General features: G+C 36.2%; 2 protein-coding genes across 2 annotated transcripts in view; both read right to left on the bottom strand.

Moving 5' to 3' along the window:
* Window positions 1-1,515: 1,515 nt before the first annotated feature.
* On the bottom strand, window positions 1,516-2,906 carry LOC132148739 (hypocretin neuropeptide precursor-like). Its single transcript, XM_059557436.1, has 2 exons — window positions 2,859-2,906; window positions 1,516-2,119 (listed from the first exon to the last, which is right to left on the bottom strand). The coding sequence occupies exons 1-2, from the start codon at window positions 2,904-2,906 to the stop codon at window positions 1,679-1,681; spliced, it is 489 nt and encodes a 162-aa protein (XP_059413419.1). The 3' UTR covers window positions 1,516-1,678.
* A 2,190-nt stretch (window positions 2,907-5,096) lies between these two features.
* Window positions 5,097-15,577, bottom strand: part of LOC132148738 (inactive phospholipase C-like protein 2) — a 149,281-nt gene continuing 138,800 nt past the window's right edge. The window contains exons 25-27 of the mRNA XM_059557435.1: window positions 14,361-14,436; window positions 9,555-9,664; window positions 5,097-5,674 (exon numbers count right to left, since the gene is read on the bottom strand). Of these exons, the coding sequence (XP_059413418.1) occupies window positions 5,480-5,674; window positions 9,555-9,664; window positions 14,361-14,436 (381 nt within the window). The 3' untranslated portion in view covers window positions 5,097-5,479. The remainder of the gene's footprint in view (window positions 5,675-9,554; window positions 9,665-14,360; window positions 14,437-15,577) is intronic.

Here is a 15,577-nt window from a genome sequence, read left to right as displayed (position 1 = left end):
CAAAAGGAAGAAGCACAAAGAGTAACAATTGCACAAGTAGATCACAGTTTCTCGAAGAATCTAAAAAAAAATACTAATTAGTTTAATTCATAAATATTATGTAATATGACAGAATAAACCCAAATACAATAGGTTGCACTAAAAAAAGTCATTGTAATGCTTAAAAAATATATCTATCTACATATACTGTAATTATAAAAGTACAATGAATAATGATTACATTTACCTTTACAGTAAAGTACCGATTGCTGCTGAGTGGATGCAAATATAGATTTGTTTGCAAGAAGATAATACATCTAAAAGCCTGCATAAAAATCTTTCACATATTACCAAATTAATATGGCACAAGCAGATCTCTCTAGTGACTGAGTGACAGTTATAGAGGCTGTAATGGGAGCAGTACTGAGTCTTAAAACCACAAATAAAGAGACTTTAAGTGCTGAAGTGGGTTTAAAGGGACAGTGACTTTACATGAAACACAAGAATTAGGTGGAGAGAGAGAGATGGTGTGAAAGGAAAAGCAGAACAGCCATCTGTGCTGAGCAGATATTTACATATATTACCAGACAAAAGCAGCATCTCCCTCAACACACACACGGCAATTTCTATAAGGGTGAAATATGAAAGGATACAGCTCTGGCTCCATCGGTTTACTGGCAAGGCTGCAGGAACAATATGAAAATGCATTGTTTTCAAAGGCAGTGGGAGTCGAGGGATTAAAGCATGGGTCTCCTATTTATCTTATCCCCTAAAAATGTGTCAGGTTTCTCCTAAAAATTATCTCCTAAAAAATGTGTCAGTTTTTTAAGACAAGCTGTCCCAATGATACTGGGGCAAGTTGTCACACATGTGTAATTCATTGTGTATGAGTTTGTATTCATGATTATTATATTGGATCAAATGATCAGAAAAGGCCATTAAAAATCACACAGGCCTTTTATTTCATAATTTGTGATATATTATGGAAGATAATTTTTTCCCCCTAAAATAACATTTCATTTCATGTTACAGTGATTGCAACTGTAAGTTTTTTTTTCTCAAGCTTTATTTGTGTAGTTTAGCTTTAGTCTCAAGCAATTTAGTCGTGCGTTTTATTGAAGCTTTGTGAGTTTTCATACATTTCCCAAACCAAAACAACTGTTCTTGAACTTTATTGTGAAGTCAGTGTTGTTTTACAATATTTACATCGTCTGCCACCTGCTGACCAAACCAAAAAACATAGAATACATGACTAAAATCTAACAACCCATCTTTATAAAACAAATGGTTCTGTCCTAATGACTATAATAAAATGCCCATCATTAACATATATTGCATTTATGTGCGTGTTTTATTAATCAGGGCAGAGACAGGTGATAGTCCTTTAGCTCTTCACTGAAAGGATATTGCACCTTGTAAATTCCCTCAGGACTTTGAATGTTTTTTTTTACATTTACGAACATTTACTTACGCCTTGAGACATAAAAAAGGAACATTAAATTACTTTTGTTTATATGTGACAAGTTTAGAGGGGGAAAACGTATGTCTCTTTGGGTATTGGTAATCACAAACCTTTTTTTACTCGAATCAAAAAAGTAATTTTAAAACCCCATTTAGAATTAGCCTTCTGTGTGAGCCTACAAATAGACGTCTCCAATGAACAGCAGTTTTATTATTTTTTATTTTAAAGTAGTAAGTGTCATCGTTTTTCATAAGCGTCCAGGTCTTCTGGTTCCCTGGGCATCAGATATTTCAGCGGACGCTCCAGTCCGAGTCTCAGGGGCGCACTCACCGTGCCTCCCGCGAGCATGAGCGGCAGGTGCCCGCCGTCCTCGAATCTCTTTCCCATAGTCAGGATTCCCGCCGCTTGATTCCGTGAGCCGTGAAGGAGTTGTCGCAGGCGGTCTTGGACGCGTCTCTCGCCCATTCTACGTTTTCCAAGTGTTAGAATCCCGACAGCAGCGTCGTTATTAAGGTGGCCGATATGCCTGGCGACGGAAGTGTCGTTTCGGGGTCCCGAGCGACACAGCATCTCGTATAATTTGCAGGACCTTGAAGCGCTCGAGCAGCAGGTGGCCGCGCCCTCCGCGTCTCGAGCCAGATGCGCGAGCAGAGCCATGAAGAGCAGCAGCTGAACTCTCTGATGAAAAGAGAGGATGCTTTCAGTCAATGGTGAATATTAATTAAACAGTTCCGTCGTTTTGGATAATAACACCGCAATACGAGTTTTTACAACTTTTTATCCCATGAGCCTCAGTAGACACGAACACAGAAATCCTTCACCACACACACACACACACACACACACACACACACACACACACGGTTCTTATTAAACTATTCTACTGATTTTGATTGCTTGTGTTTTATGTTATCATTGTTATGATTGAAAACTAGTGTTTTAGAATTTCCAGCACATTAAAATAAGTTTATTTTAAATAGGCTAATGAAACTCAATTGTTTGTTAGAGTCCCTTTGTTTGGTTGAATTAAAAATTATATATATTTTTTTCTTTTAAAAATTGTATTTTCCATTACCTGGAAGTTACAAATAGAAAACGTTCAAGATAATTAAATACAGTTAAATTATTGTATATCTAATAAAAATCGAATTATTCCAAGAATTCTGAGTTCTAATTTCTATGAGTGGACAGATGTCAATACAAACACTAACCTCTTCTTTTGGAAAGTTCACTGATTGCCTTACTCTTTATCAGTTCAGCTTAGCAGCTGCAGCTTATGTAAATGGTTGCAATGAAGCTTTATGACCAGCATGAATGTCATTGCAAATTAAACTGTATTATCCCCAGATGGAACCATTAAAATTTTAACCTTGAGTTTAAATCGAGAAAATGATTTCTGAACAGTCTCTAGTCTTACCTTGGCTGTGCAATCCATGAGTCTGGTCTTGTTGTAGACAAATGTCATGTATCTGATGGACTTCAAATATGATGGTCCTTTCACTCTGATACGGGACAAGTGTTTTTATACAGATGTACCTCCCAACCCTTCATCCTCCGAAGTTAATTATAGGCATAAATTAGACCAACAAAGAAATCCAGCTGATATGACCCCCTTTATTTCTTCAATGTCATGTTTCTCATTTGAGGCTGGGTTATGATACAATAAAGAACTGTTAGGATTGTTAGCATCTTTGTCATTAGTGTGTGCCTGTATCAAAGTAATTGTACAGTGAGCTCTTTAAGACTATTGTGTAGGGGCAGACAAGCTTCGTTAGCGAATGCCAACAGAATGAGTGTGTGATGAGGCCTGGACTTAATTAGCTGCAAATATAGAGGAACCTGATATAGTGGCAAAATGCTGAATGGAACAAAAGAGCAACAGCGCCACGTCGTCATTAACAAATAAAGCAACAGGAGATTATATGAATGACAGGATGCCTTTGTGTGAAGCAGAAGGTCAGAGATCAGTCAGAGTTAATGACCACATCCACAGGTAGATGGAGCGTCCCAACTCACCACAGAGAAAGATCAGTATATTTATGTGATGTGTGATGGATTGCATGAGTAATAGCATTCACATTACATGTAAATAGAGGTTTGTGGGTGTGAGCAAGTCATATAGGACACTGCAGAGGATTCTAGAGATGGCTAATCATGAAGAAATGTAGAGCGAAATGTAAGACATGAAGGAATTCAAAAATGATGTGACACGTATCATCTTAGTTGTAAATGACTGTATACGAATGTTTGTAATGGTCTGTAACAATGCCATGTGTCTTTGGATACATTAGTTGTGTTCCTGTAGCTTAATATAACAATGCCAAAGTCTTGTGTTCGATTCCCAGAGGACACACACTGACAATGTATTTCATGCACAACGAGTATAAAACTTGTACGATCTTCTGTCATGTACTCTACGTTTGAAAAGCTTTTATTCAGCAATGATGCAATAAAGTGCTCAAATAATGTTACAGAACATTTCTGTCAAATAGCATTGACTTAAACATTGATAACAATAAGAAATGTTTTTTTTAAGCTGTAATAATATTTCACAATATAACTGAATTTTTGATCAAATAAATGCAGCCTTGTTGAGCATAAGCTTTATTTCAGAAGCAATAAAAAATTTAATCAACAAAATTTTTGAACAGTAGCTTACGTCCTCTGATTTTTTTGAAAATGTAATTCAACATAAGTATAAAAAAATGACCTGGAGACGTTTCTGATGTCATTCAGCTTTTATATAACATCATGTGGGCTTTATAAATGATGGACATCATCTCACTCAGATGTTATTTGACAATAATGTGACAGTAAACACCCAAATTCTTTGACCCAAACTATATTTCCAACTTTGGTACCTTTGTCTCCCAACCGTTCACATTTTCTGTTCCTGTGAAGTTTCCACTGAAGAAAACTGGTACAGAATGACACCCGTTTACATAAATATAAAATAACCTCCATTTTAATCAACAACACCTACCCACGATATTAACAGCAGTAATAACAATATTCATGAACAGTGTGTGATGTGTATCTTAATGGGATGGTCAAGTGTCCTTTGTCTTGAAACTATTAATTCTTCATTTATTGAAATATTTATTTGCTTGTCTGATCCTCAGTGGTGCTTTTCTCGACGACTGAGATCCGTATTCTCCCAGAGTTTCTAATCTTTCCCGGCAGAGTCTATCTCAACGGGACGTATCCAGTTTCCAGTTTAGAAACAATGTACACACTTTTCCTTATGCATCACACATACTTATATATAGATATACACACATACACACCTTCACACACACACATGATCCCTGGAGAAAGGCCCTTTTAGGACCAAGGTGTATTGAGCTGACAGGTTTTATATTAGTCAGTTCTAAATTTCATACAAATGTGTGGAGGAGCCAGCAGGGGGAGTGAGAGACTCATTAGTTCTAAACTGGTGCAAAATGAGGAGGCCTTTGCCTCTGTAAGTGGTTTGTGTTTTATTTTCTGTCTTGTTCTGTTTCCTGAAGCTCTCTTTGTTTGTTCAAAATGCTTTACATCTCTATCAGCAAGCAGTTTTGTACTTTTCTAAAAATTCGGTTTCATCTGGAGTCTGGCGCCCCATTGGCTTTCATTGCATGGACAAAACCATGAGAACATTAATATTTCAAAATACGTGTTCGATGGAAGAAAGTCACACAGGTTTGGAACGACTTTAGGTTGAACAAATGATGACAAAATGTTCATTTTCATTGAATAAATGACTCCAGGGGTTTTGACTGGAGTCTTGGATAGAGTAAGTGATCACAGCTTATTTTCAACAGCAGTTGTGTTCACAGAAGAGTAGGTCACTATAATCCTTTAAAACATGACTCCACGCTGGGGATACTAATGTAAGACCTGAGCCCAGCAGGCATGGAGGAGCTGGGAAGAAAGTAAAGCACATTGATCAAAGTTAAACTGTCTCCTGTGTGTCCTTCACTGAATCAACCCACCTGACTCCCTTTCCCTGGTCTCCCTTCCTCACAAAATGGATAAACTAAAAAAACCTTGTCTCTCTCAGTGCGGGGTGGTGTTGTCTGGCTCAGTCTCGTGGATGGTGTGCAGGGGCCGTGCGTGGGGGGGCAGTAGAGGAGAGGCAGGAGATGTGGAGGCTCCGCTCTTGGCCAAGCCGCACGAGTGAGCAGCACAGTGAATCTGTCGCAAAGTGTCTACCGCTTCTCCTTTAGCATGCTTCAGCAAGTCTGCCTGGCCCTAAGAGACACAGGAAAAAAAGAGAAGTTTACGTATTGACAGTAAACACAGTCTAAGTTGTGAACTTCTGAAGTTTCACAACAAAAATGTGTAAGCAGGAGGTGCTAAAATTGTGCAAAATTGCAAAAATTAATTCCAAATCAAATATCGTCAAACATAATTCAAACTAAAATTCAAACAAATTTGTTAACAAATAAATAAATAAAAAATGTCTCCATACTGCATTAAATGTTCTTTCTCATTGCTAGATGCTACATGAAAACACTGAGAATAAAGCATGAATGCTACTTAAATGCAATGAATGGATCGATCCTGCAGGGTTCAGTCTAACACAAGGTGACTGAGCACATTGAGCCGGTGGCACTGCATACACACACAACACCACCAGAATCCTCCCAATACCCTCCATAAATCAACCTCTCCTTCCTCTCTTTCTGGGAAAAACCCAGAGGGGACCGGATGAAGGGGACAGAGGCAGTGTGAGAGGATGGGACAGGGAAGGGAGGAGGAGGAGGAAGAGGAGGAGGAGGAGGAGGAGGAGGATCAGGACAGTGTGTCTCCTGTGTAAATGTCCTTTAATACCACGTGCCAGGGAATTTATAAGCTTTTATGTACATATTGTATTTATGTGTGTGAAAAGACATTTTGAAGGGACATAATAAATAAATGCTAATATACAAGGACATATTATCAAACCACGCACACCTTCACCTGCAAAACATGCATAACCACACATAAATTTGCTTTATATCTTTCTCACAAGGACACCGTTCTCCCAAGCCTTGCTATAAATCTAAAGCCTTGGAAAAACCTAGCATTTTCTTTGTCAAATCTCAGGAACTGGAATTTTTAGATATGATCAGCCGAGGCTTATTTGTTCAAATCCACATGTAACTGAACTAATTTCTCAAAAATGTTTTATAATTTAGGATTCAACCACGAACCAGCCAATCTCCCAAACGCTTTCAAGGGAACCGCATCATGAGCGTTCCTTACGGAGGATCAGAGTAAAAAAAGATTCAACTTTACTCATAGTGATGACAACTCCCTAGAAGAGCACTGCAACATCAGCTGCACTGCGTTTTTACTCATTCAGACTGCAGTGGCGCTCTTTTATGCAGCCGGATGTGAGACAGATCCAGCACTGATCCTCGGAGGACACCTGCACTGGTGTCCAGAGCTGAAGAGGATCCTTGACCCGGATAGAGCAGTCTTTTGCCATAAATAAGTGATATATTTTAAAACGGATGAATTATGCATATGGGCGTGACGCATATAGACTCTTAGGCTGTGCGGGAGAAGAGAGGCTAAGAGCACTGCAGAGAGACAAGGTGCTACATTCTTTATAAAGCCTGGATGAAACATTCAGGTGACGCTTTGATGTCACTTCCTGGCATCAGGACTCATTTAACTCATCCCAGTGTTTCACAGGATAAACTTAGGCATGAAATGAAGTGGTTTATCAGCATAATAAAGCACACGATATTTCAATTGAATGATTCGTTTTGGGGGTCCTTGTAAAAATTGAGAGAAAAACAAATGTTAAAATATAGACTTAATTTTTTATAGATGCTAAAGTTAAAGTGTTAACTTAAATATTTACTTACTATATAAATGCTATACATTCAATATATATAACATTTATTTAATGTAATCATTTTGAAAACACTGCTTTGGAAAACCATTGTGAAAAGTGTTTTATAAATAAATGTATAAATGCATATTATACATATAGAATTAAAAGAGTAATGTGGGAACAAATATATGCTGTTAATGTTATACAATTATTAATAACTAATTTTTTCAAGAAGATTTTTTTAATTGCTGTTAGCTTTAATACGTGACAATGTAATTTTTTTAATATCACATTTTAAATATCATACAATATTTCTTAACAGTATTAATGCTTTTATTCATGAAAAAAATTATGCTGTCTTTAAATTTGAGGATGTGTGTCCCTCACAAAGATTATATTATAATTATTGTTTTGCTATTTAGTTATTAATTCTTAATGTACATTTGTTTGGATTTATTATAAATATGTAATTATTAAAAAAGTACTTATATTAGTAATTTAATCAAATTCTACATAAATTTGATATTCATACAGTAGTTGGTAAACTCATTAAATATTAAGATAACAAAATCAGACAGGATAAAGATTTCCACACCTAATTAACTATACACGTTTCTAATCAAGACATTTGAAAAACCCTTATCTATTGGTGTGAAATTCATGTATTTCAACAGAAATAAATAAATCAGCATATGCATACAAACACACACAAACAGTAAGTTTTGTGTGAAATACTAACAGCTCAATCCCTTTTAGGCCTCGTTGGTGTTTAAGTCTAAAGTCATCTAATTCAATTAAAGACTTAAGACAACAATCCGCTCCACCTGTGCTGCACACACACCTATTTTTTTTTTAAACTTTGTCTACTTATTCTAAATACATAAAACATCCATTAAACATACTATCAAAATATTGTAAACCTTAGTTCAACAAGAGTGAACTACCACAATGACAACTAAATCTACAACTAGACCGAACACACATCCATACGGTTGTTCCGCAATTTGACACTTTTATTAACACTATCGCACATTAAAGATGGCATCGCTTTATCTTTGTTCCCATTGTGTGCTGTTTATCTGTTTACATAAGTATGGAGACAATAATTTGATAGAAAACATGGCACTTTAGTGAAGCTTATCTTATCATGAACATAATAAATATATAAACACTTTATCTCCAGAGTGATAAAGAGAGAGCAGGAGTGATTAAACAGAGAGAGAAAGAGAGAGAGAGAGAGAGAGAGCTGGAAAGAAGGGGGTGTTGGTGGGATGGGTAATGGGTAAGACTGGAAAGACCCTTGAGCATCATTTCAGGTTAATTGTCTTGTCTTTCTTCCATGTGCTATATGTGGAAGCTGACTGCTGTTTAGAGATGCACTTTATATGGCAATATAAATGACCATCATCTAACTTAAATCCATAACTCCAGTCTTCAGTGTCATATGAGCCTTCAGAAATCATTCTAATATAATGATTTGAAGAAACATTTCATATTATAATCGATTTTAAAAACAGTTGCGCTACTTAGAAGTCATGATACTTTTTTTTATTACTAGAACGTTAAAAAGAACATAATATATTTGAAATGGTAATGTTCTGTAACATAATAAATGCCTCTAATATTACTTTAAGATCAATTTAATACATACTTGCTGAATAAATAAATAAAATCTTACTGACCACAACTGTTTGAATGTTGTATATTTGTTTTATATTTATATATAAACATGTGTGTGTGTGTATATATATATATATATATATATATATATATAAACATAAAATTTATTCTGTATAAATAAAAATAAAACAACTAACATTTTAAAATCCACCATTTATTACTCATCAACCATAACAATAAATAAATGAGTACATCTGGTACTTTTACAAGAATATTTTATTAATGTGCAATGTCCCTGTCAACTAAATATATATATATATTTTTATATAGATATATAAATATATAGACTTTTTATTTTCATAATAATGCACACATATCATTTTATAAATTAGGGTGTTCTGTACAGCTTCATAGTGCAAGTTTAAGGATCACGTAGTTTTAACTTCAGCCACTTGTAATGAACACAACGATATCAGGATAAAAGCTATTTAATTGTGGCCTAGACTAGCATGAAATCTGATTGGTTGTGGTTGAGCTGCAAGCCAGGAAACACTTGGAGTAGCTGCACTGAATGCTAACCTATTAGCAACCCTGTAAAGATGATCCCCTAAATAATATATAAGTATTGTGCTAAATAAGGTAAAGAGGAAATAACATAATAGAACATAAAGAAAAGAAACAAACCTTCAGCACAGTGATGTTCCAAGCGTAACTCTCCATGGCCTTCTGTAACTTCCTCCCTTTCAGTCCTTCTCTCGCCCCGATCCGATGCAGATCCTCATGAAAGTCCAATCCTGAAAGTCCAATAAAGCAACATCTGTCATCATTCCTAGACAGCATACAGTGGAGCTCAAAAATATGTTTTGTAAAACATATGGACAAAGATATCACAGAGTAATTTGGGCGTATTGTTATTGTTAGAAGGTGTTTGTAGAGTATTATGGGCACACTGCGACAAATAGAGCGATGGACAGATGGATGTAGTAAAATGAAAATAAAAAGGAACTGCTTCAAATAATAGAGCTGATGAAAGGCCAACTGTATGATTCAGAAACGTTTGTTAACAGCATCTCAGTGTCGGTGAGCCAATCTGATGGCAGATAAGTAAGTGCTGTTTTTGTTGACAACAATTGGTGGCACAAATGTTTTTTCTCATGTAGAACAGTTTATATCTGACTACACTCTATTAAAAAGATGTTTTCTACCTAGTTAAAAAAAGTATATTTTACACCAATAGCCATCAAAACGAAAAAGTGTTGTGGCAGCACCAGGTACTTTGCATTGGGGATTTCTGCTACAAATATCTTTCAGGTTAAAGAGAGAAAAGAAATGTGTAAGACAGGCAATAAAAATGGAAGTCAACTGCTCCTTAATATTTTTCAATATAATTCCATATCTGGCAATTTGTGACTTTATATCTGAAACTTTGACTATTTCTTATTTTTATGACCAATTATCTCTTTTTTTCTGTGAGGTTGAAACATTTATCCATAAATATGACATTCAAAGGTTAAAAGAATCAACAGCAAAGGATGTTTCACACTTCCTGTTTTTACATTTACTCTGGTTTTCACTCACTCTCTCATGGATAAAAACACCCACAAACCTGCAGAACACATTGGTGACATCCTGAATGAAACGCTAGATATGATGTAGGCTCTCAGCTGGTGCGACTAGTGCACATGTGGAAGAGAAACGTCTTTGTGTGTATTTGTGCAAGTTCAGCTGCACCCTATCTAGGCACTATAGCCTGAAGGTGTCAAAGTGCGCCCTAACACCTGCCCACTGTCCACTTCACTCAGGTAGGATTCAGTCCAAGAACAGCTCCTCTTGTCTCCACTGCCAAAGCGGATTTTATGCCAAGACACATTGCTACTGCAAGGCTAGCTAGTCATAAATACTCTTTTTTAAGTAAAATCGGCTTCATATGATTTTACACGGGCCTCACTAGTGCACAGCAGTAAACGATACAGACATGCACGATCTAGTTTATTTGCTTACTATGTCGGTATTTTGACCACATTGTCTAAATGAGCTGATCTGGAGCTCCACGTTTTCAAGGGCACAGTGCGAGGAAGGACTAATAGGGCTTCAAATGACAACCATCATTTCCACACAATGTACCTCTCTGAGCTGTCTGTGAGTTAGAGGAAGGCTGCATGTGTTTGTGTCTGTGAGCCTTTGATAGATTTATACAGAAGAGAGTGTTTAATGACAGACAAAGTTGCCCTGTTACGTTTAATGTGGTTGTTATGGCAATGATGATGTATGGTGATCCTCTTAGAACAGGCCGCCTCCTGATTGGATGATCGGATGTGACTCGTTCGTGTGTGGGATGGAATCTTTAAGTCGAAGGTGTCATGATGAAGGCAAGAGATAAGGATTAAGGGAAGAATTGAAGGACAGGATTAAAGTAACAGAATAAAGTACAGGACTGAGTGATTGCGATGAATTAAAGAAAGATTGTGTTAGTTATGGGCAGTACTGAATAGGCGTTTAAATGCGTAGATGATTTGAGTCCTCGAAAAAGGACTATCAGCATGTCAAATAGATTATTATGAATATATGCGGAACAGTTATATTTATACACATGCATGAATGTATTTACACATTGAAGTTAGGCCTGCAACCACAATGCAAACCACAAATACAGTCCAGTAGGTCACTGATCTGTTCTTATGAGTCAGAGACCAGGTAAAACTATAGTAAATGCAAATACAAGAGAAAATATAATTCTAAATTGTTGGGATCATCGTTTTTATTGTTAAAGTACAAATTTTTAAGTTTAAATTATCAATTATTTTCTACCCTTCTGAAGCCAGGATTTGAGATCTGGAGAACTGTGAAGTCAAGATCCTCCATGATTCGCCCCTTGACACGCACCTTAACATGTGTCATTGTCATATATAATCAAGAAGGTGTGTGGCACAATGACACAGTTTACACCATTCAACACACTTCCTACTTCATACTGTCTACACTGTGTTAGATATGATGAAACTATTCCTGAGACAGCAGAAATTGTGAAACGCTACATGAGTAGTTTAGTTAGTTAGTATTCACATTTAGTATTCACAGTTCATTCATCTTGGTGGCTGTTATAGTAAAAACGCTGTGAAAGTTTTTAATAGCATTCCACATTAATGCTCATTTCATATGCATAGATGTTAGCCAATCATAGCAGTGTCTGTTTACACTAAAGTCACAGAGCAGACCCGCCTCTTTCAATGGAGCATTCAAATCAGAGGGGAATTTACATATCATTTACAATAATTAAAATAATGCATTTCATGCCCCTTTAAACTAAAACCTGAACTATTAAAATTACTAATTAAATTAAAATTAAATTTAAATTTATGCATTTAGCAGATGCTTTTATCCAAAGCGACTTACAGTGCATTCAGGCTATCAATTTTTACCTATCATGTGTTCCCGGGGAATTAATAATTTACTAATTGAAATAAAGCTGAAATAAAATTTTAATATTACATTTAAATTTAAAGTAAATGAAAATTAGAAATTTTGGCTTGGCAACTAAAAAAAAAAAAAAAGAGTACCGGTAGGTTGAAGTACTATAGTAAAATTACAAAAACTAGAATTGAAATAGAAATATTTTTAAATTTAAAGTGGTTTTAAATTTTAAAAAATTAAAATTTTTAAGCAAACAAACAAAAAAATATATACAAAAGCACCCAATAAAATTTAAAATTAAAATGGAAACAAATATAAAAAAGTAATCTAATTCAAAATATAAATACATACTATTATCTTATATTAATATTACAAAAAACACTGGTTGAGATATAAAAAGGCAATATACAATATTTTCTGCCAAAACAGAACAATTTTGATTTTGAATGACGCTTCTGTTCACAAAAAAGGTAAATTAATCTATTCCGTTTATGTAATGTTACAGTACGCTAGGCCTAAGCAGATCATGGTAACATCAATACAGTTTTTACAATAAACAATTCGTGCTTTAAACTATTTAATGACATTCAAAAAAGGCACATTGTTCTTTTAGTCTGACTGAAATTGAAATACATTTAAGCATCCAGGGAGGTAAAGAGTATATTTCTGTCCCTATGCAACCCTGGGACAAGTGAGCATGAACAGACAGTTATACTTGTCCCTCCCTCTGTCCCCTCAGTCCTCTCCATCATAATTACTTAACTCACATTTAATTAGCAGATTCTGACCGAAGTGTTTATTAGAAAGGAGAGGTGCAGGACAAGGCTATCAGCGCCTTGCACAGCTCTCCATCTCTCTCAAACAGCTGCCCACCCTCCCCTCACGCTGCTAATTAAGCTTCAGATCGGCAGCTGTGACACTCAGCCGGACACGTCCAGATCCGTGCGGCAGGATGTGAGAGACTGCCAGTGCTGTAGAAACGTGTTTATTTTTGAGTCAAAACCAGTAAGAGCAGAGAAGGTCATTAGCAAAGGCACGATTCAACCTCTCCACTGGTGCAAGATAGATTGGAGGTAGGTGGAAGAACACAAGATGAGAAAGAGTGGGCGAGGAGACGGCGCTAGAGCACGCCAACCTTGTTTATTTACTGATGCTCTATTGCTCTCTAGAGCAGATTTCTCCATTAACATGGTGACACACGGCCAACCAGGGGTTCTGAGGAAATGTTATAAAATGGATTGTTCCAAATTTAGATTCTGATTGTATGAGCTGCATTCGAAGCTGCTGGAAAATGACTATAAACACACATCCGTATCAATGCACACATTCCGAATTAATGCACAGTGATTTTTGTTTGCTTCAGATTTTTATCAGTAATAATTACAGACTAATTTGTGTCATGCTATCCCTAAGGCCGCAGTCTCACAAGACAGAGCACTCGACTGACTTCCATTCATAAGTCAAGCTCATGTAAAGTAGTTTCACGTTTCACCATTTCCGCTGTAAAATCACTGCAATGCATGATCCTCATCGCATATCGTTTAATTAATTTATGATAATCATTTAATAATAAGTTTTGCTTTTTAAAGAAACATTGTTAAATTAAAATGTTTTCTCTCTCTCTTGCTCAAACCTTAGCTTTGTCTATGTGAAAATCACAGTGAAAAGCTTTAGGGCACAAGCCCACTTCAAAATAATGGACAATTCAGTCTGTTGGTATTTGTGTTGTCAAATGTGGGTAAAAAAGCTATTCATTACTGTCCACAGGAGGTCAGATGACTAAAATGCTTTCTTCAAAACATATAAAAAAGACACACAGAAAAACATAGTGTTCCACTGTGCTCTTTAGAAAAAATTCACATCAGCTACAGAGTAGATTATTATAGGGTTCACTGATTATTAACTGAGAAAGAAACTGTGTAAGAGTTTGTTTCCTGTTGCTCCATGAGTAAACAGACAAAAACATTACAGTCATTAATAACGCCTTGGTGACATACTGTATTTAAATAATCAACTGGTGATGTGCTTGTCCTGTTAATCTCAATGCTGCTTCGTGTATGTGTGTTTGTGTGACATTACCTGCTCGCTGTGCTTGTGTAAGTTTAGAGTACAAGCCATCGGCTGATTCGATCAGTGTGCGACTCGTCTGGATCATCTATAGGAAACCAAAAACAGAACCAGGAAGTCAGGTCTCAGCAGGAAGTGAGACTTCCAAATCAGGGATGCCCTCCCCAGAGAAGCTCAAACACATCCGCACACTCGCTAATAAGCTCTATTGACAGAAGCGATTGAGCTGCATTCCTCAGGCCAGATCAGATGTGTTTCCTTACGTTGTCTCTTTTGTTGTTGCTACTTGTTCAATAAATACTGTTTAAAGCTAAATTTAGAATCAAGTAAGAACATGCACAGTATCAATGTATTATGTACACACATTCGTTAAACTGCTTAGGCATTGAGTGCGGCTGTGTCTCATTCCACTTCCTAGTTTCTTAAAATGTAAATCCGTATATTGTGAACCCAAATGCTCTGACCACAATAAACCACCCTGGACCAACATAGAAATTCATGCTGATCTAAACTGGTACTTTTTAAAGATTTGTCAGAAAGTTCTTCAAAATTTCTATTGTGAGACAAGGCACTACATTCCTGATTCAGAGTCTAACAAATACTTTGACACCTGACAAATCGAACTTTTGTTTGACCCTCATGGAGGCCTAATTCAAAGCGGAAATCCTACACCGCCAATCTTGGCCTGAAAACCACCCCCACACACAGTACATTCCTGCATACATCGTGTCATGGAAAGTAAAATACATGGCAGGCTGTGATGGAGCAGGTTTGGAGGGTATGGAGTGTGTTTGTGTGTGAGTGTGTGTGTAATACAATCAAACACACTCTCATGCCTCTGCAGAATTTAATCTGTTGTAGTAAAATCCCATTATAAAGAACAAGCAAGAAAGAGCAGAATGCTGCAGCTATTCTGCTGTAGGCTATGACTGAATTCAGAAACAGTCAAGGTTAATCTACAGAGGGAACGCTGTATAACTATAAATATTTAGATTTAGAAATATATATCTTGATGTATTATTAAGTACAGTATAAATTAAATATGTAAAAATATCATGTAAAATATATATGCCTATTCAGGGTTTAAATCTATATATTCATATTCACAACTATAGATTCAGGATTTATAATATTATATTCAGACTGTCAGCTTCATATTCTCATATGATTCATTATATATTCATATTATAACTACACATTCTGGATCTAGGTTTCTGAAATTACTACAT

The sequence above is a fragment of the Carassius carassius genome, chromosome 9 (genome assembly GCF_963082965.1).
Source record: "Carassius carassius chromosome 9, fCarCar2.1, whole genome shotgun sequence".
NCBI lineage: Eukaryota > Metazoa > Chordata > Actinopteri > Cypriniformes > Cyprinidae > Carassius > Carassius carassius.
Note: the sequence above shows the minus strand (reverse complement) of the source record. Positions and strands in the feature narration are given on the sequence as shown.